Source organism: Trichoderma asperellum, chromosome 5 (assembly GCF_020647865.1).
Source record: "Trichoderma asperellum chromosome 5, complete sequence".
NCBI lineage: Eukaryota > Fungi > Ascomycota > Sordariomycetes > Hypocreales > Hypocreaceae > Trichoderma > Trichoderma asperellum.
Genome location: NC_089419.1, coordinates 1,420,395 through 1,444,493, shown reverse-complemented (window position 1 = coordinate 1,444,493; position 24,099 = coordinate 1,420,395). Strand labels below are relative to the sequence as shown.

Sequence of the window (24,099 nt, the reverse complement as noted above, 5' to 3'; positions counted from 1 at the left end):
GTTATCTGGCATGTCAACTGATGTCGCCATACATCTATGCGGTCTGCATCTCTTGCGGTCCACTCGCTTCTGCAGCTTACCCTGCAATCAAATGGATTTTCGCCATGGATGCACTAAGCGGATGACCCACTGACGCATCATCCAGGGGGCACTTTGGCAGCCGGTTTCAGGGGAAATGGAAATGGAATGTGGCGAATGCGCTCTTCGTCAATCGCGTGGCTTTGCTAGGCTTTGCTAAAAGCGCGACCGCCTATAGCGTTAGACACAGTGATTAAAAACGGCCTGTGGTGGATGCGGAAAGTACTTCTCCATACAAAATACGCGCATAAGGTACCTTGCATTTGCCCCTCCACCCTGGAGAAGATTTGTTTGGTCTCCTTTTTTTTCCACCCCAGATCATTTCCGGACTCTAGCAATGTCCGCCTAAATCCTGGTAATGTTACTTTCTGCCGCCTCCTACCTGATGAGCCTTGTTTGTTCCACAATCCAACTGTCTTCCAGTCACTCTCTTGACTTTGGTTTCTAGACCTTTAATTTTTTTTTTCTTTTCCTTTTTTTTTCTGCCATCCCCTTTCGCTCTTTAATGCGTCACGGCGTCTCTCATTGATCGCCCTGCGGCCTGATGAGGAGAACTTCAGTGTCGCTGCCCACGAAGCAAGTTGCCTACGATCCTCACGAAAAGACCGATCGATACTACCCGAGCCATCGAAAGCAAGGCCTTTTTGCCAGCATGAAGGACACCATGCTGTCTCAGTCTCAGAAGTCACGATGGCTTAAGACCGGCACGCTAGTTCTGATACTGTTCTGCCTGTTCTACTGGCTGTCACCAACCGGCGTCGAGGTGTACAACAAGAGCCCGCTGGGCAGTGAAGAAGGTTCTGTGAGCAAAGCTCCCGCTTCTGCTCCTGCTTCTGCTCCCGCTGCTCCCGTCGCCAATGTCCCTGCCTCCAACAAGGATATCACCTCCAACAAAGATGTCGCCTCCAACAAGGATACCGCCGCTGCTGGCCACGGCGCTCCCAACAGCGGCCAGTCTCCCACAGACTCTACTTACGGTACCGATAAGTGCTCCAGGTCGTACTCCAAGGACAAGCCCATCGTCCAGTATGTCCTCATGATCGACGCCGGCAGCACTGGTTCCCGAATCCACGTCTACAAGTTCAACAACTGCGGTCCTATTCCCGAGCTGGAGAAGGAGGAGTTCAAGATGACTGAGAAATCCGTCGGTGGCTTGAGCGCCTTTAAGAATGACCCCGTCGGTGCTGCCAAGAGTCTTGATGCTCTCATGGCTGTTGCCATGGAACACGTCCCTGATTCGCTGAAGAAATGCTCTCCCGTTGCTGTCAAGGCTACCGCTGGCTTGCGTTTGATCGGCAAGGAACTTGCCGATGCCATCTTGGTTGAGGTTAGACGACACTTGGAGCAGGACTACCCCTTCCCCGTCGTTTCTGCTGAACAGAACGGAGTTGCCATCATGGACGGCTCAGACGAAGGTGTTTATGCTTGGATCACCACCAACTACCTGCTTGGCAAGATTGGTGGCCCTGACAAGAGTGAGACCGCTGCTGTCTTCGACCTCGGTGGTGGTTCAACCCAGATTGTTTTTGAGCCTACCTTCAAGGGAGCCCCAGGCGGAGGCATGCCTGAGAAGCTGGCTCCTGGCGACCACAAGTACGAGCTTGACTTTGGTGGCCATAAATTCGACCTCTACCAGCACTCTCACCTTGGCTACGGCTTGATGTCTGCCCGCAAGGCTCTTCACTCCTTCCTGGTCGATGATCTGGCCAAGTCTAAGAAAGATGACCAAACCTGGATGAGCTCGCCAATTGTGCACCCCTGTATCGCTCCCGGCACCACCAAGCAAATCGACGTTGAGGTCAATGGTGGTGAGGCACAAACCTTCAACTTCACTGGCCCTTCTTCACCTGCTCCTGCTCAGTGCCGCAACCTGGCTGAGAAGATCTTGAAGAAGGAAGCCGACTGCAAGCTTGCCCCATGCTCTTTCAACGGCGTTCACCAACCTGCTCTGTCCAAGACTTTTGCCAAGGAGGATGTCTACATCTTCTCTTACTTCTACGACCGCACTAAGCCCCTCGGCATGCCCGACTCTTTCACTCTCCGCGAGATGCACGATCTCACCGACAAGGTCTGCGCTGGCAAGGATTCCTGGGATGTCTTTTCCAGCGTCCCTGGTGCTTTGGAGGAGCTTGCAGACCGTCCCGAGCACTGCTTGGATTTGAACTTTATGATGGCCCTGTTGCACACTGGTTATGAGATGCCCATTGACCGCGAGGTCAAGATTGCCAAGAAGATCAAGGGCAATGAGCTGGGTTGGTGCCTTGGTGCTAGGTAAGAGTTCACAGTCATGCCTTTTTAATGTCCTCACAACTAACTAATAACTTCTTTTTAGTCTGCCACTTTTGGCTCCTGGCTCAGGTTGGGAATGCAAGGTTAAGGAGGTTTTATAAAAGACTTTCATAGACTTATTAGGCGTTTTATGAATAGAAGGGTCCATGAACGTCGATCGTTTAGAATGATCGCAAAGCATATTGTTGTATGACGCCTACGCTGTTGAAGGAAAGTACAATTCGGAATTAGAAGTTGGCATTATTAATGTGGTGTTTGATGCGATTGGAATCCGGAACTTCTATCTACTTATATATTATGTATACATGGGAAATTTTGGGCCTGGATTTTCTTTTTTGGTAACAGGCTTGCATGGGTTGCAAAACAAGGATTCAAAGTTAATATGATATGTTTTAAAGAGGCGCAGTTACCATTTCCAAAACCTCCTCCACCACTTCCTCGGGCCCGACGCCTTCTAACAGAGCTTCCACAGCTTCTAGCTGGCTCCCCCATTGCATACTCCTCTCCTTTTCTGGTTCGGTGATGCGAATTCGGTGGAGATAGACTTTCCTCACGGCTAGTCCAATTAGAGCAGGCGTCACATAATCAAGTTTGTGTAAAGGAGCAAGACTCTTGACGAGCTGGTGGAGATGCTTGGTCGCTGCGGGTGTGATGCCGCCATCGACGGCTCGGTGCATCCGGAGGAAGGAGACAATATTCATCTGGTATCGGAGTATGTCCACATCGATTTGAACTTCCTGGCTCAACTTTGCGAGTTGACTGATTTCCTGTAGAAACGCTTGTTAGAATAATGGCAGAATAATTCTAGATATACATGGGCTTACTATGTCTGATATCAAAGCCGTTGACGGCGTTGAGGCGTCCGCGGCCTTCTTTACAACGCTCTCCGTAGACGCCGTCTCATCATCCAGGTCGCTGTTCCGGCCTTCGGATTCATCCAAGTTCACGTACCCATCGTCTGGATTGTGCCAATGGGCAATCGAGAAGAAGTCATTAAGGTGCGGCGTGACGTGCGCCTCGCCACCGCTTGCGGCCCCTACGACGGGTATGAAGACGAATTGCTTCGGCGCGGCCTGTACCGACGTGCGCGTGAAGATGCGTCTTGTGCGCAGTAGTTCGAGGGCCTGGATCTGGACGACTCGCGGGGCGCGATCGAGGTTCTTGGCGATGACAAAGTGGGCGATCTGAGGAGAAGGGAGGGAGGTCAGGGGGGACAGCGGCACGGAAGTTCGATTATTCGAGTGCGAGTGCGAGCTGAGAGCGAAATATGAATCTGTTGTCCGGGCAAAGGGCGAGACGGAACGGCCGGGAGTGTTAAGGGGAGGAGGCTGTTGCGGTTGGAGGAGCAGAGCTGAGGCGAAGTCTTCGAGCGTTGTGGACGGATGGCAGTCGACGACGACGGGTTGGAGGCTGAATGTCTTGCGCGCTACCTGCGTGTGGGATTGATTGTGATTGTCAGTTTCACATTCCTCGTGTCGAACAATGGGAGTGCAGCGGTTGTTGTAGCATCAAGGGCTGCATACCAGTTGGAGCTCTTGCACCAGGTCATCAATGGCAGCTGGTGGAGTGCTAATCAGGACGTGCTCGCGATTGATGAGACACAGCAAGACGGCCAGCTCCAGGTCGCTCAAGCTGTGAACCTTGTCGAGCAGATCTTCATCCGCCATCGCAAAGCGCCAGCAGTGCCGCCAGGTCCATCAGCATCAGGATGGGTGGAGCGCTTGCAGATTATGTTTTAGAAGCGGAGGATTAATGTTGGAGGAAGCATCGTCGCATCTGCTTTAGGATGACAAGCGACATTGCATGTACCTTTGATTGGAAGAGGGCCGCAGAGGTACAAAGGCGCAGTACCTTGGTCTGCAACCACTCAACTCTAATCCCCTACTAAGGTATGTTTCCTATGCTTGCCTAACTGATAAAAGCTCTATATAGTAAGCAAAATATCAGTTTAAGTAACCATAAATGCATTCATTGGTTTAATATATTGTGAAAATGCTCGTAAAATTGATTATGATTTTGTATTTTGGATCCTTATCTAAGTACAATGCTGCTTGCTCCATTAGGTACTTCAGCTAGATTAGGCGCCTGCTTTATGCATGGGGCTAAGCTGGAAACGTCCCCCAAGCGCTGTCGGCGGCTCTCTCGCTGTTGCGACACCGCAACCTGGGTACGGATAGGCACCTACTAATAGGTACCGCCGCTAACGCCAAAAACGCTGCCTGCCCACCAACAAACCGAGAAGCCCAGCCAGCCTCGCCCATTGAAGCCTGCCTGAGGAAAAGCCTCCACGACTCGTACGGTCTTGTGACGTCTACGACAATCGCTGCTCTGACACAGCAGGCAACTCTTTTTTCTGCACATCTCCTGCCTTCTATCCGCCGACAGAAACCCTTTCAAACGTCGTCTTTGTTCGTTGCGACCGTGCGTTTGGCATTTGGTTAATCCGTATCACGTCATTGGAGCGGCGAGCGTAGCCACCGATAACCACTGCAGTCAAGATGTCTTCGCGCAACAAGAAGGTCCTTCTCAAGGTATGCGAGCCCTGCCGCCGGTGCCGGCGCTGCGCTGGGTCGCTGTGATGCTGAACTTGCTTCCTTCGATAGGTCATCATCCTTGGAGATAGCGGTGTGGGCAAGACGAGTTTGATGAATCAATATGTATGCACAGTCGTCTTATTCATCGCCACGGCATACGAGGACGATTTATTGACGAAATACCCTTTGGTGGTTTGTTTTAGGTCAACAAGAAGTTCAGCGCAAGCTACAAGGCCACTATCGGCGCCGATTTCCTAACACGAGAGGTCTTGGTAGACGACCGACAAGTCACGATGCAGGTATGAGGCGTTTTGGGACGAAACAAGAGTCGAAAACGACGGTTACTGATGCACTAAGTAGCTCTGGGACACTGCGGGACAGGAGCGGTTCCAGTCACTGGGCGTCGCGTTCTACAGAGGAGCCGACTGCTGCGTCCTCGTATACGATGTCAACAACTCCAAGAGCTTCGAGGCGCTGGACAGCTGGCGAGACGAGTTCCTGATCCAGGCCTCTCCGCGGGACCCTCCCAACTTCCCCTTTGTACGTTCAGTGGCTATGGTAGCCCTTGGTCTGGGCGCATATGCTAATGGTATTGCAGGTTGTTCTTGGAAACAAGATTGATGTGGAGGAGAGCAAGCGAGTGGTGAGTCATGGCTCGATTGAATGCCAATATGGATATGGGTAGCTGACACAGGCCAGATTTCGACCAAGCGAGCCATGACTTTCTGTCAATCCAAGGGCGACATCCCATACTTTGAGACTAGTGCAAAGGAGGCCATCAACATTGACCAGGCATTTGAGGGTATGCGCGCACACGTTGACGACGGTAAAGGTGTTGTACAAAGGCTAACGAAATGACAGTTATTGCTCGAAATGCCTTGGCTCAAGAAGAGTCTGAGGAATACAGTGGAGATTTCGATGATCCCATTAATATCCACATCGACAACGATCGTGACGGATGTGCCTGTTAAATGGGGGAAGACGACAAAGTTGATTGGATCGATACAAACTAGTCAGAGAAAGGGCATGAATAATCAGAGACAAGGAACATACCCGGCTACGGAGCTGATGCATTTACTTATCGACTGGGAGTAGAGTACGGAGAAACGAGGTCATGCCGGTGTTTGCGCGGGTAGTAATATGTTTTTTTCTTTCTTTTTTCCTTTTCCTTTTTTTTTTCTTGCGTCAGGGTTGAATTTTTTGTGTTTCTCTTTTTATTTTGCTTCGCTTCTTGGCTGATGGGATACGGAGATGCTCGCAATTTTTGAACGCAAAGGTGCTACAGCCGCTGCCTCGGCTCTGGCTGTCGGGTACAGAGAGGAGAGGGGAAGTAGAGGAGAGGGTTCCTGATGCGGGCTATTCTCGTACGTCAACTTGTTAAGGGATTATGGGGCTATAGATTCTATGCATGGCTGGGAGCAATTTCACGCTATGGACTTGATTATACATAACATCGATGTGCCTTTTCTCTTTCTTGCTTTATATGTACGATGTATGTATGCATGTACGTGTCTCTCTCCATGTCTTTTCTTGTACCCATATTTCAAAGCGAGTATCCACCAGTTTCCTAACGGCAGCCATGCTTTGTATCTACAGCCTTTTGACTTTGGATATTTTAATCCTTATTCGTTGATTATTAGGTCAAGCAATTTAACAAACCGTTCGGGAAAAGAATCATTCGATTTGCAATGTAACCTGTTGTATGGCATCGACTTATAGCTCACCCTCTCAGTCGGTGAGGCCCCACTCTGCACCTCGGCTGGCGGCTTACCCCGGACTCTCCACCGAATCATGGTCCGACGGGATTCACTTTCCGCCTCGGCTCCGCATCGACCAGCTGTCCATACCTTCGAGTTAAATATCAGACCATCGCAGCGTCTCCATGTCTCGGCTGGTCATCATTTGCGGAGAAATCTTGGATTAAACTCGATCCATTCATTCATTCGCTTTTCTTTCTCTTAAATTTATCCATCTATCTCTACTAACACAGCAACATTTCGCAATCATGTCTGCTCGGATTCCAGCTCTTGTAAGCTATTGGAGCTTTCCCTTCGCGATTGATTTTTGGAACCTGGCGCATGGACTAATCAGACGGCGATGGATAACTAGGTCTCAAAACATATTAGCGAGGCGGCGAAGCAAAAAATTGACATCGTTGCCAAATTTGTCGAGGAAGAATGCATCCCGTGAGCTTACACCAACCCCGTCAACTTCTTCTCCCTTGCTACGAACCGACAAACTAATTGCCCAACGACAGCGCCGATCCCGTTCTGGAGGCCCAGGTGGGCGAAGGCGATAACCGCTGGGAGAACCACCCTTCCATCATCGAAGAGCTCAAGGACAAGGCGCGCAAGCTGGGCTTGTGGAACATGTTCTTGCCCAAGGGCTTCTACGCCGAGTCCCCCGGTTGGACGAACCTCGAGTACGCCATCATGGCAGAGTGGCTGGGCCGCTCGCGCAGCGCTTCCGAGGCTTGCAACTGCGCTGCTCCCGATACCGGTAACATGGAGGTCGTGGCCAAGTACGGCAACGCTCAGCAGAAGGAGGAGTGGCTCAAGCCCTTGATGGAGGGAAAGATCCGCTCGGCCTTTTTGATGACTGAGCCCGACGTCGCGTCTTCCGATGCCACCAACATCCAGCTCCAAATCACCAAAGACGGCGACCATTACGTTCTGAATGGCTCCAAGTGGTGGTCCAGCGGTGCGGGCGACCCTCGATGCAAGCTCTACGTCGTCATGGGCAAGTCTGATCCCAACAACGCCGACCCTTACAAGCAGCAGTCCGTCATCTTGGTCCCTGCCGGCCTTCCTGGAATCACCATCAAGAGAATGCTCAAGGTCTACGGCTACGACGATGCCCCCCACGGCCACGGCCACATCACCTTCAAGAACGTGCGCGTGCCGGCAAAGAACCTGGTCCTCGGCGAGGGCAGAGGATTCGAGATTATCCAGGGCCGACTGGGCCCTGGCCGTATTCACCACGCTATGCGAAGCATTGGCGCTGTAAGTTGGCTACCTGTTCTAAACACAGCACAGGGTATGATTGCTAATACATTGATTTTCTTTGCAGGCCGAGCAAGCCCTCGACTGGATGCTTGTGCGCGTCAACGACGAGAAGAAGAAGCCCTTTGGCAAGCTCCTCCGCGAACACGGCGTCATCCTCGAGTGGATTGCCAAGTCACGTATCGAGATCGATGCGGCCCGACTCATCGTCCTCAACGCCGCCATCAAGATTGACGAGGTCGGCGCCAAGAAGGCACTCAAGGAGATTGCCGAAGCCAAGGTGCTCATCCCCCAGACTGCTCTGACTGTCATCGACCGCGCCGTCCAGGCATACGGCGGCGCTGGTGTCTCTCAAGAGACCCCCCTGGCCAATATGTGGGCTGGTATCCGAACGCTGCGCATGGCTGATGGCCCTGATGAGGTGCACTTGCAGCAAATGGGCCGCAACGAGAACAAGCGCGGCAAGGAGACGGCCGAGAAGCACCAGAGGCAGAAGGCCAAGACGCAGGAGCTGCTGAAGCGATATGGCGTCGAGGTTGCTGAGCCCGGCACCAGAATCAAGCACGACGCCAAGTTGTAACGAGGCATGAGTGGTCTGCTTTGCGTTTCTGTCTCTCTTGTTCTTCTTGACATCTTATGAAGTTTTTTGTAAATACTGGGAATTGGATTGATGATGATAATTATGCATTACAACTGGCGTATATAGTAAAGAAAAAAGCTAGCCCAGAACTGGATACAATGACATGAACTGTCACCCTAACTCTATTTTTGTCGGCGTAGTTTATCTTTGTGACAGGCTATAAACAATCAGTGGCTGAGTTAGAGTCTGTTTGCTATATCATGGGCAATTGGTATAGTTTCCATCGCCGTAGTAGAGGTAGAAAATGCAGAAGAATACAAGCAGAAGCGTTCAGGAGTATCTTCACATGCTCGTTTAATTTTTGTAATTTATGTGAGATCCTCACCTGGCTTCAATCCCTACCTGAACAGAAACAATTCCCTGCCCAATGACTCACGGCCATTTACCAAACACAAAGCTAACCTGTTTCTTTCCATGCTCAATCCAGGGTAAATCCAGCCCAGCCAAGAATCTCCCAATCCAAAAGTGCCGTTGCCGGCTCCACTCGCATTTTCAAGCATACCGCAGCGCTCCTTGCAGGGATTGCGCTCCAAGCCTGTCGCCCCGCCAACGCCGTCATTCGTTTACTTTCTTTTTGTTCCCAAAGACGTGCATGCACCTGGCATGAGTGGAACGGGAGTGAGGGTGGCAACGTCATAGTTTTTGTTTTTCTCTCTCTCTCTCTCTCTTCTCCTTCTCATTCTTCCTTTTCTGCTTAGGTGTTTTTAAAAACGTTTACAAAAACAGCGACTGTCCCCCCCTTCGGATTTCTGAACCCCCCCCTTTTTTTTTCTTCTCCCCTAGGAGCGATTTCACGACTGAATAGCTGCAACACTCGACGATCTGCCAGCGCTTCCCCAAATCGCACTCTTCCGTTCTTTTTTCTTTTCTCCACGAAATAGAGTCTACGAAACTTTCAAAATGTCCAGCAGCAGGATCCTCGGTGAACGGGACGTCAATGTCGCCATGACCGATGCTCCGCCTCTCGCTAAGGACGTCAAGAGCATGGAGTACCATCGCCAGGTGCTGCAGTCCAGGATTGCTCAGGAGCCGTATGTCACCGCCCCAATCTCTTCCTCGCTTCACGCCAAGCCGTTGCTTCGTGGCTTGCTATTTTCAACGCCTTCTTCATTCAGCTTTTGCTAACGCCATCCTGTCTTCTTAGTTCCAAGCAGTACATCTCCCCATCCGACACCATCATGAGTCCCTGCACGGCAAAACTTTCAGCACTGCGCAACAAACAGGTCTCCAAGTAGGTCTTGTTCTCAGCTTCCCTCGACACTCCCCCCCCCCTTTTCTCCATAATCAAATCCGACGACGAGATTCAATAAACTAACCAGAATGTGCCCTTCAATGCAGAGCCAAACCAAAGTCACTCTTCGCCCAAGCGAGCACTAAGAAACTCCAAGGCGAGAATCCCTTTGACGCAAAGCCCACTCAGAGCCAGAGTCCCCTGGGCGCTAGAAAAGCCCCGAGCGATGGCGTCTTGACCTCGAGGATTCGCTGATCCAAAACTCACGATCTGCACTATTTTCTTCTTTCCTCAACACTTTTTTCTTTATACGTGTGTACAATAACGGGTTGCGAGTTTTGGGCCGTTTTTCTTTTTTTCTTTTTGCGCCGCGGCTCCTAATGACGGGAGACGGGAAACATGATTGGTAATGGTTAGCTGGGTTTGGATTGGAACATGCCTCAGACAAGGGGTTTAGAGGTACTATCACTGGTTTTAAGGGACAAAAGGCGTTTTCCGGATGATGTGCATACCATATTCTCAATGGTGGTGCCGGAAAGGGTCGATACGAGCTTTATGTCTCTCTTTTTGTTTTTATTGCCTTTAATGTCATGACAGAAGTACAAATAGCGGGAGCAGATCGGCTGCTTCTGTGGAAGTGCTATCAATACGAATGGATACGATATTTGTTAGTAATAATGACCAACTTCCTTCTTTAAACTGGGTTTCTCTTCTGTACTAGTCTAAGCCTTCCACGCGGTATTAATATACACGACATCTTCATCCGCAACTGGATGCCCCAATCCCACCCTCTGAGGAATGTGCCTTGCGCTGGCGCCCCAAACAAGCGCATACTTGAACGTATCCTTGAGAGTGCGGTGTATCCTGTCGCACACGTCTTCAATGGTGCTGTTGCTCCGTACAATCAATGCCTCGCTAAAGTCTGGGTCGGTTCCTTTCCTCTTGGTGTAAATGCGGATGAGCTTGAGCTCTTTCCAGCACCTGTCGACCACGTCTTGGATTCCCAGGTCCAACTCGCAACTCATGACCACCGTGTGGTCTTCTCTGGCGAGCTTGTCCAAAAAGTCAAGAGAGACGCTGTCGATCTTGTTGTAGACGTACAGGCACCTGATGTACTTGCGGTGATCTTTCATAATGACGTCGATGAGGTCGTCGACAGTGACGTTTTCATCTCGGATAAGCACCTCGCAGTTGAGGATCTTGTAGTCGCGGAGGATGTTGTAAACCATCTTCTCGTCAATATTGTTAGGTGGAGACTGGAAGGTAATTTTCATGCCGCCAGCCTTTTTGACCTTGAGGTAGATATTTCTGCACACGTTTTTGTTAGCTAATGAAAGTGTGAGGCATCTCATGCCACTTACGGGGGCTCGCGGTTCAGTCTGATGCCGACAGCCTCCAGTTCCGCCTCCAGCAATGCTCTTTGCTCAGCTCGCTTTGTCGCGTCCAAGACCATGAGAATCAGGTCGCTCGTCTTGGCTGCTGAAATAACTTGTCGGCCTCGTCCCTTACCCTCAGAGGCACCTTCGATAATTCCTGGCAGATCAAGCAGCTGGATTTCGGCGCCGCCATATTCCAACACTCCGGGAATGGCTGTGAGGGTTGTGAATGCATATGAAGCTACTTCGGATTTTGTCTTGGTGACTTTGGATAGAAATGTTGACTTTCCTACTGATGGAAAGCCTACTAGAGATATTCTGGCATCACCGCTCTTGCTGACATCGAAGCCGGAACCGCCTCCGCCACCCGCTCCAGGACCTGGTTCTAGAAGTTGCGCGCGGAGTCGTGCGAGTTTTCTGTTCACGTCAGAGACTGCTTTGCCAAGTAAAGTTGGACACTTTATTCAAGTTGGCTCACCCTTTTAACAGACCCAAGTGGTACTCTGACCTTATTGTCAGTCTTAATAACTTGACAGAACATTATCTTAAGACGTACCAGTGGCTTTGTTTTCTATAACCAATCGTTAGCCAACTATATCAAAAAGGGTTTGAATCAAGCAGTGATAAGGTGTTGGAGCCAACTGTATGACAGAAGCAATGATACACTCCATCAATCCCATATACATATCGTAGATAATAGGATATGATCGATTGCTCGTAATCATCTCCCATTTCCATGTTTTGTGTATTAATTAAAAATTTAGGAGCGTTCAAATGACATGCAGAATACAATTGCAGCCGTTCATGCAGTAGCCTCGTGGAGCTACCGAAGCTATAACGGCACGTGGGATGTCCGGGGAATCATGAAAACAGAGCAATTTGAAGAAAAGGATCTCCATTATTATGCTTACTCTGTGTTTTCCTCATCTCCTCCTCGATCCTGGATATTTTATTAGACATAGTCTTTCTCACAACATAAACTGGCAACTCACTCCTTGATCTTTTCCGTAATGTTCACCATCCTGGCACACGGTTATTTATAGACGGCAATACCGTCTTATTAAAGAAAGAGATATAATGAGAAGCCCAGAAAAGAGTAGTCCACTAAGACGTATCGTCCAGCGTCACGGAGTAGAAGATGCAGTTTTGTAGCTGGCTTTGAGATTTGAGATGGCGGGGCTCTGGCGCATGAAGCAAAAGACTTGGAGGGGCCGTTGGCGATGGCGAGTGGAATCTCACTAGCTCACCGCCTGCCCTTTACGTAAGTTCACACACTTCTAGGAGGTGACTAAGCGAAGATAGGATGTCAAGAAAGACTTCGTATCTAGGTAGATGCCTTATTTTATACTATGGAAACAGAGGTTCTAAGCATCTTTTTTTTATGTACAACTTGCTAAACACGTATTGAAGCTGAGAAATTATCTAAATCAACTGGATCATGGAACTTGATGTAATAGATAATAGAATGGGTAGAATTCCGAAAGAAAGAGTACTACCTAAGTATGACCAGATTATTTCAATACTGAGTCGCTTAACCGACGGAGAGCTTAACTAGCAATTAAGACATCGTGATCTCGCTGAGATTTGAACTTAAGTTTGGCCCTGAGGTAGCGGAAATTGAGTGGCGTCCGGGCAGTACTCTCATACACCCGTTAATTCCACCTCCAGTGACCAACCATGAGGTTAACAATGTTCAGCTTCTGTTATAATGCCTATAAAAATCTACAGTTCATACAGCAGCCTTTGGGGCGCATCTAACAACCTAGGCGATTTTTATCCAAATGGTTCTCCTAAAATCATAGTGCACTTTTTAATCGACTTTGCACGTGATTACTAGCGCGCTTGTATGCGCGCCCATTCCTATATAGGCAGCGCTGATTCCCAATTAGCCAAGCAAGAGCAGGTCACCAGTCTACTATTTTTCTTCCATAGCAGAAAGCCCATATCTCTACTGTCTGCTTTCTTCTTCACCTATGAACAACTCTTCTTCTTCCAAAAACAATCGAACCATGGCTCCAATCCGTAAGAAGAGGCCAGCTAGGCCCCAAGTCGAGCCAGACTTCCTCGGCAGTGAGCCGCCGCCTCAAACAGGCACAACGTTCAATATCTGGTAAGTACAACATAACGCGATTGCGCAATCATCTAGCAGAACACCAGCTAATACCAGCCAGGTACAACAAATGGGCGGGTGGCGATCACGAGGCATACCAACAGACGAAAGCGAAGGGACGCTGCAACATCGCTCGAGATAGTGGATATACGAAAGCCGATGGTGTATCTGGCAGCCATTTCTGCTTGTTCTTTGCCCGCGGTCTGTGTCCGCGAGGAGCGGACTGCACGTACCTACATCGACTTCCACGGCCAGACACCATCGTGTCGCCAAACGTGGATTGCTTCGGCAGAGACAAATTCTCAGGCTACAGAGACGACATGGGCGGTGTTGGAAGCTTCTTGCGCCAGAACAGAACGGTTTATATTGGCCGCATCCACGTAACCGATGATATCGAAGAGATTGTCGCACGGCACTTTGCTGAATGGGGGAAGATTGAGCGCAGTAAGTACTCCGGCGACCTATAAATTATCATAATAGTTTTGAGCTCGGCTAACTATGAGCTTTAGTTCGCGTGCTGAACTCCAGAGGTGTTGCTTTTGTAACATATGTCAACGAAGCAAATGCAGAATTTGCCAAAGAAGCCATGGCACATCAGTATGTATTTCCCAATCTCTGCAGCATCATCCATTCGCCGAACGCCCACTGACCAGCCATAGATCCCTAGATCACGACGAAGTATTAAACGTTAGATGGGCAACGGAAGATCCCAACCCCATGGCGCGAGCTAGAGAAGCGCGACGGATCGAAGAGCAAGCTGCCGAGGCAATTCGGAGGGCACTGCCTGCGGAATTCATTGCTGAAATCGAGGGCAAAGATCCCGAGGCAAGAAAACGGAGGAAAGTGCAGAGCAGTTACGGGCTGGAAGGCTACGAAGCCCCAGATGAAATCTATTTCGCTCAAGGCCCTAACGCAATCAATCCTGCTGGGAGACAAGGATATGAGGTGGATCACCAAGAACAGGCCATGATTGAAGATGGGACAGCTGGAGAGTCAGAGGTTCCGGCCGCACAAGAGCAGCAGCAGTCGCTTCCTCAGAGCGCGGGAGTATTCTCGAGCAGCACCTTGGCTGCGTTGAGTAAAGCAAAAATTGCAGTGTCCTCGAAACCAGCGACACCTGCATCTACCGGTCCCTTGGTTGCATATGATAGCGATGACGATGAGTAAACGGGCGTTTTGGTACATGGCTTGGATAGGTTTTCTATTTCGGATTGGCATGGGCAGAGCATTGACAATGATACCACCTTGATTAAAACAATGAACAATGTATAGTGTGTCTCATTCAGCTATTGAATATTCTTGAGTAAAGTAGCTCATGCCGCCCAACCCATAAATCCACAATCGGTACGCTCTGCCCAGCCTCCTCAACAGGCGTATGCCATTCCCTTTCCACCATGGCATTGATCATGGTCTGAACATTCTCGCTGGCGAGTAGCTTCTGCGCCTGATATGGCCCAAACATGTTTGCCCTCACTGCAGCTGAGATCAACGCCTTGACGTGGCTCAGCATAAAGACATAGGCCGTCTGTCTTAGTGTCAACCCCACGATGGCGCAAATCGCGCCGAACAGCGGGCCAAGATGGGCCGAAACGAGGGGAGCTTCGCCGCCTGCGTTGTTACTCTCGCGACGCAGCAGCGTTGAAAAGTCCTTCAAGATGAGCGCATCGTCCTCGCTGCCCGGGGGAAGAGTCGTCTTAAAGGAGCGCTCCCAGATGCTCAGCAAGGCCCTTCCCTGAGCGACGCTGGCGCGCCGACCGACGGTGCAGATCACGGCCGCATCGAGCTCATCGTCCAGAGCCGCGAGAGAAGCAGGATCGCGATGCGCGGCGAGCACAAACGGCAGCGTCGTGGAGGCGAAGGATGAGAGCGACAGAGGCAGAAACGTGCCGAAGGAGGAGGCGCGGCGATTATGCGCGGCGAAGGACTCGAGACCGCTGCTGAAGGCGAAGGATCCGATGGGAAGGGCGGAGTCTGACAGCAGGAAGAGGAAATGCGTGGATGAGGAGGCGGATAATTGAGGACGGACTGAGGATATGATACGTGAGAAATTTAGTTGACGTTGAGAGCTGGGGGTGAGGCTCGCAGTGGAATGATGACATACATGGGATTGAAGGGGTTGAAGATGAGCTGAGAGCGCTAAGATGGGCTTTTGCTTCGTTTAAGCGACTTTCAAGAAGGGCAATTTCACTTTGGATCTCATCCTCTGATGCATGAGGAGGAGATGCCATGGGGAGCTAGTGTGGATGTAGAGTTCAAAATTACGGCTTGTTGATTGCACATTAGACCCGTGTGATATGCTAGATACACAGACTCACACCCACGTCCTAACATCTTCCAGCCACTAACAAATAGGTATATGAGAATTACTACAAAAACCCGGAAAAAGAGTTCAATCCAAGCACCGTAACAGATCTGCAAGAGAGCTTTCCGCTTGCATTATTACAATCGCTTTCGCTGATAATAGAACCCTGTTCATACCGTCTCCCTTTGCTGTTAAAACACAATATTGCAAACACCACGCTGATCCCTAAATCAAAGCAACTAGAACACGCTAGATAGCTCCTAAACAGAGCCTCATTATCTTCTTATGGCCTCACATTTTCCTTGTCAGTTCCATCCCGTCGCCGGGCTCTCTTTTCGGCCATTCTCTTCTCGATCCGAGCGAGGGCGGCAGCTCGACGCTCCGGTGGTAGCGATCGCTTGCTATTACTGTCGTTGGATACGTCTTTAAGTTTGCCTTTGCCCACATCGGGTCCGCCGAGGCGAGCAAAATGGTCTTGTAAAAGGTCGACGTCGACGTCTATGTCTTCGGAAGACGATGATGTCTTGGGGTGAATTGTGGGTTTCGCCAGCCTAGGCACTTTGTGGAGTGCAATATTCTCCTCTCCAGAAGACACAGGCACTTCATTGCCAGCTTGGTTTCTCTTTGGCGCTTCTCTACTCAGCGAGGCTCTTCTCTTAGTAGACGACCTCGGCATAAATGGCTTCCACCCCGGCTTCTCGTCGTTTGATTGATCGCTCGGGGCTTCAATTGCGTCCCTTGACTTTGTTGCCGCTCTCGGTGTGGCATCCCTTCGATACTTGTCTCGTAAGGTGCGAAGTTTGGAACTGCTTGCCTCGGGGAGTTGCCGGGGCCTTTCAAGGTCTGCTACGTCAATACTCCTTCGAACCCCATTCGTAGCCACAGGGGGCCTTGATAACATCTCTTCATCGTCTTCGTCTCTTGCAGCTTTATCATTCCCGGATTTGCGATTCCAACCTCCAGGCTGGGCTGTGTTAGTCAACTCCCCGGCCTTGAGGATCTTGAGCTCTTTTTTGAGATCCGAAATCTTGGTTTGAGCGCGCTCGAGAACGGCTTTGGTATCCGCATCGTGAGCTTCACTCTCTTTCTTGAACACGTCAAAATCCTTCTTCAACTGACGAAGTTCGTCGTCTTTTTTTGATGATTCTTCTCTTGCCTGCCTAAGCTGTGCCTTGAGATCCCTCACTTTCGACGTGTCGTTTGACTCGTCAGTGGTTAAAAAATCTGTAATCCTCCGTTGCTCGGCAGTCTTTAGCTGAGCCTTGAGTGAGGATACTTGGCTGCGTAAGGCATCCAGCTCCTTGAGTTGCGCTCGAGATCGTCGCAACTCCCGCTGAGTTTCGATTATAGTTTTTGCTGTGTTAGGCGACGTCGTGCCTTGTAACCGCCTCCACTCTCTTGCTTCGTCGTCGTCTTCTCGTCCCTGATGCAATTCTTCAAGCTGGGCTTCCAATTCCTGAACCCTATGCCGGTACTGGGCCGCAAGAGCAGTTTGCTTTGTTAGGGTTGACAATAACTCTGTTGTCTCGTTACTGTTGGAGGCTCCTTTCTGTTTTGATACCATGTAGTTTGCGTTTTCTGCAATCTTCTTCTCCATGGCAACCACCTTTTCTTGTTCTTCTTTGAGTCTCTGCGCCAGATGGATGGCTTCTAAATCTTTCTCCTCCGCATAAGATTTGAGGTGTTTCTTGTATTTAAGTAGCTTCTCCATTTCCGCCCGCGCTTCTTGATGATATTTTTCGAACTGCTCTTTCCAGTATTTGCCAGATTGAGAATGTGGCTCGTTCAGGTCTACTGTAAGATCTTGGCCGTTAAAGTCGCCATTTTCATCGTAGAGCTCATCTTCCCAGTCCGACTCGTCCGACTCATCTTTGGCAGTAAAGGTTTCTGTCTGTTTGGAAACGTTGGTGGTGCTTTTGCGCCTTGCTTTATCGAGAACATCGGATAAACGAGTTCGCTTGCTGACGGCAACCCCCTCGTTATTTGGGGAAATGGTCTTCGTCGTGGCAAGATCATGGTTGAATGATACGCGTTTCCGCCTCGAGGCTCCCGTACCAGGTGTCAATAGGATCCCTTGTGGCTTCAGTGGAGTATCCGAACCTTGATCCGTCGTGAAAGCTGTCGATTTCGCCGCTCTAGCCTTGTCCCGCGATGCTCGCTGCGCATCTCGGACGGGAGTGCCGAAGAGCGCACTCTTGAAGGCTCTGGCAGCAAAAACGGGAGCAGGAGTATCTGGCATCTCGATAGTTGCGGTGTCTAAGCCAAATAACCATCAGAAAATGATTTTCATGTTAACGAAATCATTGCAGGGACGTCCTCACTTACCGCCAGTGTCCATCGCGTCCGGCGCGTTGTCCCCGCGCCCTAGCATCCATCCGAGCATCTTGAATGATACGACTTGGAAAAATTAATTCAAAGTTGAGATTGGCACGTCCTCAATCGCTTAGTCGTATTCAATTAAGCGGAACTGATTGGATACTGCATTTGGACGTTGCTTCATTCGCGATGTCGATGCGTCGTGGCCGCGGGTGTGTGTTTGTTTACTTCGCCATTGGTGTGTTCGCTGGTGACGAAATGCTAGGTTGTTTTTCTAAAGATTCGCCGCGACCATTAACTTCGTCTTAGTGATAACGGGGCTCTAACTGGTTAGCAGCGTTTCCAGGAATCTGGCGGTGGATCGATCGCACTGGGTCCGCTGAAGCGCACTGGGCAGTCCTGGCTCAGCCCTGTACAGGAACAGATTCAGCGGCCTAGGTGCTGTACATGGCACTAGCGCATCCAGCAACAGGGGGAGCTAGCAACGGACTGACCAGGTGATGGAATTGCCCCGCTGCTGCTAGCTATTGATTGCTTCAACGAGCAGCCGCTGGCGCATCTCTGCGACTCTTTCTCCTTCATACCAGCTTCGCCCATATTCCTCTTATCTCTGACGTCGACATCCATAATGGCTTCCTCTGTGTAAGGCGTCACGGCTTTGGCTGTGGCTCTTACCTAGGTAACACGCGACCATGGCGCGGAAACAACCTAGGACACTGACGTCGCCGACGAAAACTTCCAAGGATGACTCAAGCTTTCCGGGCCTCAAGCCTCCCGGCCCAGATGCGACGAACAAGACCGAGTATGTGGAGCAACAGAGGGACGAGATTATTGCTCTGCAAGCTATATACGCAGACGATTTCATCGAACATGGGGCCGCGCATAGCGCCTGGAAGGTATTCCATCCCATGCTCCTCTTTCTTGCTTGCGCATGTTGACTTACACCAACGTTTAGAAGTCCGACCCGTCTTTCGACATTCGAATAAAAGCTAGTGATGAAGATTTTGCCGTGACACTCGGCTTTACTCTTACGGCGACATACCCAAAGACACCTCCCGTGCTTACTCTTAAAGGCCAAAGCTATTTGCGAGAAGTGACCCAGTTCAAGATTCAGAAATTCCTCGAAACGCAGCCACGGGTCTTCGCTAAAGAGGCAGAAGTAATGGTTGACAAGATTGTCGAAGGCATTCGTGATATTCTTGAAGATGCAGCGCAAGCAAAGGCGTCTGGCAAACAGCTGCCATCGCTGGAGGAGGAGCGTGACAGGCACGAGGCAGCCTTGGCAAAGTTAGCGCAGGAACAACAAGAGAAAGAAAAGCGCCGCAAAGAGGAAGAGAAGAAAAAGGAAGAGAAAACTGCTGCCGAAGAGCTACAACAAGAACTCCTGAGACAGAAGCAAAAGGCAAGAGAGTCAAGGTTCAGTCGTCACACAAATGGCTTGAGCCCGCACCGACCGTCTACGTCTTCTGCCTTGAATGTTGAAACGATTGATTTCGACCAATATTGCTCCGTGACTGATAACATGGGAAACACTTTGGCTTTTAGATCTGTCGCGGGCAAATCTGATCCTCGCGCCGGACCAACTTCCACTGTTTTCACGGTGCGTCCAGTTCTTTCCAATGGCCAAGGCAACCAGCCACTGGCGTTGAAAGAAGTTGTCTTGCGTCCGAATGGTAAGGACCAGAAAGAATTCAAGAAGCAATTGCAGTCATTGGAATCTCGGCTACAGGATCTAAAGATCGGCAACAAGATACACCATCGACATCTAGTCGACGTTTTCGACTACAAAGTTGAGAGCGGTACAGATGCTGATCGCGCTGCTGCTAATACGTGGACGGTGAGGATCCTTAGCCCATTGGCGGAGAGAGGCTCGCTGGAAGAACTGTTGGAGCTTGCGGGGCATCTTGAGATAGGAAAGGTGCGATCTTGGACGAGAGACCTCCTTGATGCGCTGAACTTCCTTCATAATAAGAACATAGCGCACCAAGATATCCATCCCAGGAACATTCTTCTTTTTAGAGAATCTACTGGCGAAATTGTGCCCAAAATATCGGATGCGTCATACCAAAGAGAAATCCATAACCTCAGCTCTAAGAAGCAAGGGCCTTTGGGGCTCGCCACAGCAAAGTCCGCCTACTGGCTACCACCAGAGATCGCTGCTGCTACAAAGGCCCAGTATACCTCTAAAGCTGACATCTGGGATTTTGGAGTTGTCTTTGTTCAAATGGTATTTGGCTTGGATGTGCTTCGCAAATATTCTTCTCCTAAGAATCTTATGGAGTCTAAATTATTTTCGCAACCTTTCCAGGAACTGGTGAGCCGTTTCTTCAAGGACGACAGGCAGAAAAGACCGAGAGCATTTGAGCTTGGTGCTAGTGAGTTTCTCGCGACAGATGCCCCTGTTCTGTTTGACGATACTTCTGCCATGCTGTCGCATACTCCGTCTATGAATTCGTTACAAGCTGTCCCTGTGAGACTAAGGCGGGATTCTATGACCAACAGATCAACAACAGTCTCCCGTTACACAGAAGACTTTGTGGAAGAAGGAAGACTTGGCAAGGGCGGATTTGGCGAAGTTGTCAAAGCTAGGAAAAAGTTGGATGGCCAGATATATGCCATTAAAAAAATTACACAACGTTCCCAAACGAGCCTTACAGAAATTTTGAAAGAAGTTCGCTTGCTCTCGCAACTTAGCCATCCCGCAGTTGTCCGTTATTACAATACTTGGGTAGAAGAAATCCCCGACTCGACTGATACCGAGGGCGAAACGTCGACTGATGACTACACCGAGGACACCAGAGATACCGGTGCCGAATCTGCCGGTATCGATATCCAGTTCGCTACAAGCACTGGCGGCTTAGATTTTATATCGTCCAACGCTGCGGTGGAATTCGATTACGATTCGGATGAGGACGAGGAAGATGAGGATGACCAGGATTTATCTGACGATGAAGATGATGATGACCAGAGCTCCATTATGGACTCTGTCGGTAATCGTGAAAAGCATCATGAGAAAGACAGACTGGCTGCTCTGCAACGGCGCGCTCGAATGCACCGGTCTTTTCGGACTGTACTCTATATCTCAATGGAGTACTGTGAAAAGCGAGTACGTATAAAGTATTCATTATTCTTGAGCGACTACTTACTCTATCCCTTAGACCCTAAGAGATCTTATTGCGCGGAAGCTATACAAAAACAACACAGAAATATGGCGTCTGTTTAGGCAAATTCTCGAAGGACTGGCGCACATTCATTCGCTGAGTATTGTTCATCGTGACCTCAAGCCTGAGAACATCTTCATTGCAAGCAGTACGGATGGCGTGGACAATATCAAGATTGGTGACTTTGGCTTGGCAACGAGCGGCCAATTTTCTGTGGATCGAACCACTGTCAACGGCTATGAGGCAGACGATATGACTAGGAGTATAGGCACAGCCTATTACTCTGCTCCGGAAGTCAGATCTGCATCTAATGGGCAATATAGCACCAAAGTTGATGTATGTTGCACATGTATAACATTAGTTGAATGGCAACCGATGCTAACTCGCTTGCAGATGTATTCTCTCGGAATTATCTTCTTTGAGATGTGCTATTTACCCATGATGGGTATGCAAAAAGCCGATGTCCTTGGGCAGCTTCGACGACCTACTCCGGTTCTTCCTTCAGATTTCAGGCCTGCGGATAAAACGCAAACCGAGATCATACTTTCTCTTGTCAACCACAGCCCGAAGGAACGACCATCTAGCGCTGATCTTCTCAAGAGCGGTAAATTACCCGTTCAGATGGAAAGCGAGACTATTAGACGCACTTTGGCAGGACTGGCAGACCCCAATTCGCCGTACTACCAGAAAATGCTGTCTACGCTGTTTGCACGGCCTGTAGAAGCAGCTAAGAATTTTGCGTGGGACATGAATGGCACCACGCCCAGTGCTGTGGAGCTTCTAAACCAGAGCATCGTGAAGAATGAATTAATAGCCATTTTTCGTCGTCATGGTGCCCTTGAAGCAACGAGGACTTCGATATATCCCAAGACCTTGCATTACGCTGATAACGCCGTTCGACTTATGGACTCTAACGGTACTGTTCTGCAACTTCCTTATGACCTTACAATGGGACATGCCCGAATGTTGGCGAAGCACTCGCAGTCTCCTCCTCTGCAACGCACTTTTACATTTGGCAGCGTATTTAGGGACAAGCAAGATACGGGACAGCCTCAGATGTTTGGTGAAGTGGACTTTGACATTGTCACGGTTGACACACTCGACCTCGCTTTGAAAGAGGCAGAAGTCTTGAAAGTCTTGGACGAGATTATCCACACATTCCCCTCCTTGTCGTCATCTCAGATGTGCTTCCACATTGGGCACTCTGATATTCTACAGCTAATTTTCGAATACTGTGGTATTCAGCCTTCATCTAGAAGGGCGGCTGCAGATGTATTATCCAGGTTAAATATCCACAACCACACGTGGCAGAAGATTAGAATGGAGCTCCGGTCTCCTGCCGTGGGTATTTCAGCGACGAGCATTGATGAACTTCAGCGTTTCGATTTTCGAGGTAAGTTGAGATTTTCTACGGGAATATCAGTTGAAAGGATTTAGTGTTGGTGCTAACAACATGTGTCAGATACACCAAACAAAGCATTTGCAAAGTTGAAATCAGTCTTTGAAGGTAGCGATATGTATCAGCGCGCCGCGTCAACAATTGCGCATCTCAAAGAAGTTGTCGAGTATACAAAACGATTGGGTGTCAATACCAAGATTTACCTCAACCCTCTGAATAGTCTCAAAGAAGGCTTTTATATCGGTGGCATCCTCTTCTCATGCATCTACGATAAAAAAGCCAAGGACGTCTTCGCCGCTGGCGGCCGGTATGACAACCTAATCAACGAGCAGCGTCCTAAGATTGGAGGACAGTTTGAAAAACGCCATGCTGTCGGGTTCAGTCTAGCCTGGGAAAGGTTGGCGAAAGCACCCAAGTCGGGTGGCTATTCGTTCTTAAAGAAGAGTGAAGAAGATGTAAGCAGTATGTTCAGTAGCAAGCGTGTAAGTCATGATTTAACCCTGCAATTGCTTGAGATGTCCTGCTCACGCTGAGTTACAGTGCGATATATTGGTAGCAAGTTTTGACGCTGGCATTCTCCGGTCTTCCGGTATTGAAGTATTACGGCTACTCTGGTCGCACGATATAAGCGCAGAGCTTGCTAAAGACTCAAGATCGCCTGAAGATTTAATGTCGAAACATCGGGATGAAAACTACTCTTGGATTATAATCATTAAGCAGGATTCCATGCTAAAGATTAAAACTGTGGGAAAGAAAGACGTGCCAGACGTAGATATTCCTATGGCACAGCTGTTTTCTTGGTTGAAACCTGAGATTCGAGACCGAGACGCCAAGTCCGCAGCAAAGTTTCGTGGAACTCCCGAGCCTGTCGCCCAAGGAGAGAGGGATGTTGAACAGGAAGTCAAGATCATGGTTGCCCAAACCAAGAGCAAGAAGTTTAACCGACGCACAGTTGTGGAACAAGCACAAATCACTGCAGCTGCTCTGATGAATTCATTTCTTGAAGGTCCCATCTTGGCCATCGAGACTAGCGATCATCTAATGGAGCTCGTACAAGAAACCAGCCTATCCGACCCAGAGAGTTGGCGAAAGGCGGAACATAGCGTGACGACCTCGGAGAAGAAGTGCATCCGCGAAATTCGTGACCAGCTCGCTACTTGGAGGCGGAAGTATGAAACAAAGAACGGCTCCAAGCATTCGTTCTTATACAACTTCCGATCAGGCACTTGCATGTACTATGATTTATCGGGATGAGGGGCATGTATACACATGATGTGAGAAATATTTCTTGATGAATGAAACCTAGACTACCTACTATATCCAGTACGAGTAGTTGCTAAGTATTACTCTTACCTACTAAGTGATTGCTCCCTATTCACAAGCACTGTGATTAGCCGCGCCGTCTGATGCTATCGCCATGTACTACCACACAACAGTTGAAGGATTCAGGCGCATATGCACCATCAAGACACCGAGAGCTGATCGAGCGATTTCCTTTGTAGCACTGCTTCTGATTAGCGCTGGATGTATTTTTAGGAGCCTATGAAACGAGAATTGGCCAGTCCCTTGCAGCGGTCGGTGCACGCTGAGGCGAGCTGAATGACAGATCTGCGCTGGCAATGGTTGGTCTCCCTGCTTTGCAGTAAAATTGGTGGCTTTTT

At 49.6% G+C, this 24,099-nt stretch overlaps 10 protein-coding genes across 10 annotated transcripts; 6 read left to right on the top strand and 4 right to left on the bottom strand.

Annotated features, from left to right (window-relative positions):
• Window positions 1-424: 424 nt before the first annotated feature.
• Window positions 425-3,189, top strand: TrAFT101_008640 (uncharacterized protein). Its single transcript, XM_024909680.2, has 2 exons — window positions 425-2,349; window positions 2,411-3,189. Exons 1-2 carry the CDS (start codon window positions 623-625, stop codon window positions 2,466-2,468), a joined length of 1,785 nt encoding a protein of 594 aa, XP_024761945.1. The 5' UTR covers window positions 425-622; the 3' UTR covers window positions 2,469-3,189.
• TrAFT101_008639 (uncharacterized protein) lies at window positions 2,590-4,158 on the bottom strand. Its single transcript, XM_024899853.2, has 3 exons — window positions 3,891-4,158; window positions 3,192-3,797; window positions 2,590-3,134 (listed from the first exon to the last, which is right to left on the bottom strand). Exons 1-3 carry the CDS (start codon window positions 4,032-4,034, stop codon window positions 2,760-2,762), a joined length of 1,125 nt encoding a protein of 374 aa, XP_024761946.1. The 5' UTR covers window positions 4,035-4,158; the 3' UTR covers window positions 2,590-2,759.
• Window positions 4,159-4,555: 397 nt separating this feature from the next.
• Window positions 4,556-6,468, top strand: TrAFT101_008638 (uncharacterized protein). The gene is made up of 7 exons (XM_024905368.2): window positions 4,556-4,898; window positions 4,971-5,024; window positions 5,105-5,200; window positions 5,262-5,441; window positions 5,500-5,544; window positions 5,601-5,703; window positions 5,763-6,468. Exons 1-7 carry the CDS (start codon window positions 4,866-4,868, stop codon window positions 5,870-5,872), a joined length of 621 nt encoding a protein of 206 aa, XP_024761947.1. The 5' UTR covers window positions 4,556-4,865; the 3' UTR covers window positions 5,873-6,468.
• A 267-nt stretch (window positions 6,469-6,735) lies between these two features.
• TrAFT101_008637 (uncharacterized protein) lies at window positions 6,736-8,694 on the top strand. Its single transcript, XM_024902455.2, has 4 exons — window positions 6,736-6,930; window positions 7,011-7,087; window positions 7,159-7,903; window positions 7,971-8,694. Exons 1-4 carry the CDS (start codon window positions 6,907-6,909, stop codon window positions 8,481-8,483), a joined length of 1,359 nt encoding a protein of 452 aa, XP_024761948.1. The 5' UTR covers window positions 6,736-6,906; the 3' UTR covers window positions 8,484-8,694.
• Window positions 8,695-9,443: 749 nt separating this feature from the next.
• On the top strand, window positions 9,444-10,029 carry TrAFT101_008636 (uncharacterized protein; the record flags this gene model as incomplete). The annotated part of the gene is made up of 3 exons (XM_024899801.1): window positions 9,444-9,574; window positions 9,688-9,774; window positions 9,882-10,029. 3 exons carry the CDS (start codon window positions 9,444-9,446, stop codon window positions 10,027-10,029), a joined length of 366 nt encoding a protein of 121 aa, XP_024761949.1.
• Window positions 10,030-10,452: 423 nt separating this feature from the next.
• RBG2 (Ribosome-interacting GTPase 2) lies at window positions 10,453-12,313 on the bottom strand. The gene is made up of 6 exons (XM_066128391.1): window positions 12,143-12,313; window positions 12,062-12,090; window positions 11,707-11,721; window positions 11,629-11,653; window positions 11,136-11,567; window positions 10,453-11,082 (listed from the first exon to the last, which is right to left on the bottom strand). The coding sequence occupies exons 1-6, from the start codon at window positions 12,169-12,171 to the stop codon at window positions 10,497-10,499; spliced, it is 1,116 nt and encodes a 371-aa protein (XP_065984509.1). The 5' UTR covers window positions 12,172-12,313; the 3' UTR covers window positions 10,453-10,496.
• A 749-nt stretch (window positions 12,314-13,062) lies between these two features.
• Window positions 13,063-14,538, top strand: CWC2 (Pre-mRNA-splicing factor). The gene is made up of 4 exons (XM_024899852.2): window positions 13,063-13,260; window positions 13,322-13,704; window positions 13,770-13,857; window positions 13,920-14,538. The coding sequence occupies exons 1-4, from the start codon at window positions 13,124-13,126 to the stop codon at window positions 14,425-14,427; spliced, it is 1,116 nt and encodes a 371-aa protein (XP_024761951.2). The 5' UTR covers window positions 13,063-13,123; the 3' UTR covers window positions 14,428-14,538.
• Window positions 14,539-14,542: 4 nt separating this feature from the next.
• Window positions 14,543-15,488, bottom strand: TrAFT101_008633 (uncharacterized protein; the record flags this gene model as incomplete). Its single annotated transcript, XM_024901840.2, has 2 exons — window positions 14,543-15,285; window positions 15,362-15,488. 2 exons carry the CDS (start codon window positions 15,486-15,488, stop codon window positions 14,543-14,545), a joined length of 870 nt encoding a protein of 289 aa, XP_024761952.2.
• Window positions 15,489-15,845: 357 nt separating this feature from the next.
• TrAFT101_008632 (uncharacterized protein) lies at window positions 15,846-17,945 on the bottom strand (the record flags this gene model as incomplete). Its single annotated transcript, XM_024907942.2, has 2 exons — window positions 15,846-17,818; window positions 17,888-17,945. The coding sequence occupies 2 exons, from the start codon at window positions 17,943-17,945 to the stop codon at window positions 15,846-15,848; spliced, it is 2,031 nt and encodes a 676-aa protein (XP_024761953.2).
• Window positions 17,946-18,570: 625 nt separating this feature from the next.
• TrAFT101_008631 (uncharacterized protein) lies at window positions 18,571-23,692 on the top strand (the record flags this gene model as incomplete). The annotated part of the gene is made up of 6 exons (XM_024909681.2): window positions 18,571-18,774; window positions 18,834-20,984; window positions 21,037-21,375; window positions 21,433-22,432; window positions 22,502-22,920; window positions 22,979-23,692. 6 exons carry the CDS (start codon window positions 18,571-18,573, stop codon window positions 23,690-23,692), a joined length of 4,827 nt encoding a protein of 1,608 aa, XP_024761954.1.
• Between the last annotated feature and the right edge of the window lie 407 nt (window positions 23,693-24,099).

Bases quoted from the DNA above. Each gene is read 5' to 3' on its own strand.
- TrAFT101_008640 (XM_024909680.2), top strand. From the start codon at position 623: ATGAGGAGAACTTCAGTGTCGCTGCCCACGAAGCAAGTTGCCTACGAT. The intron at 2,350-2,410 runs GTAAGAGTTCAC...ACTTCTTTTTAG, and splicing joins GGTTGGTGCCTTGGTGCTAG to TCTGCCACTTTTGGCTCCTG.
- TrAFT101_008639 (XM_024899853.2), bottom strand. From the start codon at position 4,034: ATGGCGGATGAAGATCTGCTCGACAAGGTTCACAGCTTGAGCGACCTG. The intron at 3,798-3,890 runs GTATGCAGCCCT...TCCCACACGCAG, and splicing joins TGGTGCAAGAGCTCCAACTG to GTAGCGCGCAAGACATTCAG. The intron at 3,135-3,191 runs GTAAGCCCATGT...GCGTTTCTACAG, and splicing joins CGGCTTTGATATCAGACATA to GAAATCAGTCAACTCGCAAA.
- TrAFT101_008638 (XM_024905368.2), top strand. From the start codon at position 4,866: ATGTCTTCGCGCAACAAGAAGGTCCTTCTCAAG. The intron at 4,899-4,970 runs GTATGCGAGCCC...TTCCTTCGATAG, and splicing joins ACAAGAAGGTCCTTCTCAAG to GTCATCATCCTTGGAGATAG. The intron at 5,704-5,762 runs GTATGCGCGCAC...ACGAAATGACAG, and splicing joins CATTGACCAGGCATTTGAGG to TTATTGCTCGAAATGCCTTG.
- TrAFT101_008637 (XM_024902455.2), top strand. From the start codon at position 6,907: ATGTCTGCTCGGATTCCAGCTCTT. The intron at 6,931-7,010 runs GTAAGCTATTGG...ATGGATAACTAG, and splicing joins CTGCTCGGATTCCAGCTCTT to GTCTCAAAACATATTAGCGA. The intron at 7,904-7,970 runs GTAAGTTGGCTA...TTTTCTTTGCAG, and splicing joins CTATGCGAAGCATTGGCGCT to GCCGAGCAAGCCCTCGACTG.
- RBG2 (XM_066128391.1), bottom strand. From the start codon at position 12,171: ATGGTGAACATTACGGAAAAGATCAAGGA. The intron at 12,091-12,142 runs GTGAGTTGCCAG...TAAAATATCCAG, and splicing joins ATTACGGAAAAGATCAAGGA to GATCGAGGAGGAGATGAGGA. The intron at 11,083-11,135 runs GTAAGTGGCATG...AAACGTGTGCAG, and splicing joins AGACTGAACCGCGAGCCCCC to AAATATCTACCTCAAGGTCA.
- CWC2 (XM_024899852.2), top strand. From the start codon at position 13,124: ATGAACAACTCTTCTTCTTCCAAAAACAATCGAACCATGGCTCCAATC. The intron at 13,261-13,321 runs GTAAGTACAACA...AATACCAGCCAG, and splicing joins GGCACAACGTTCAATATCTG to GTACAACAAATGGGCGGGTG. The intron at 13,705-13,769 runs GTAAGTACTCCG...TATGAGCTTTAG, and splicing joins ATGGGGGAAGATTGAGCGCA to TTCGCGTGCTGAACTCCAGA.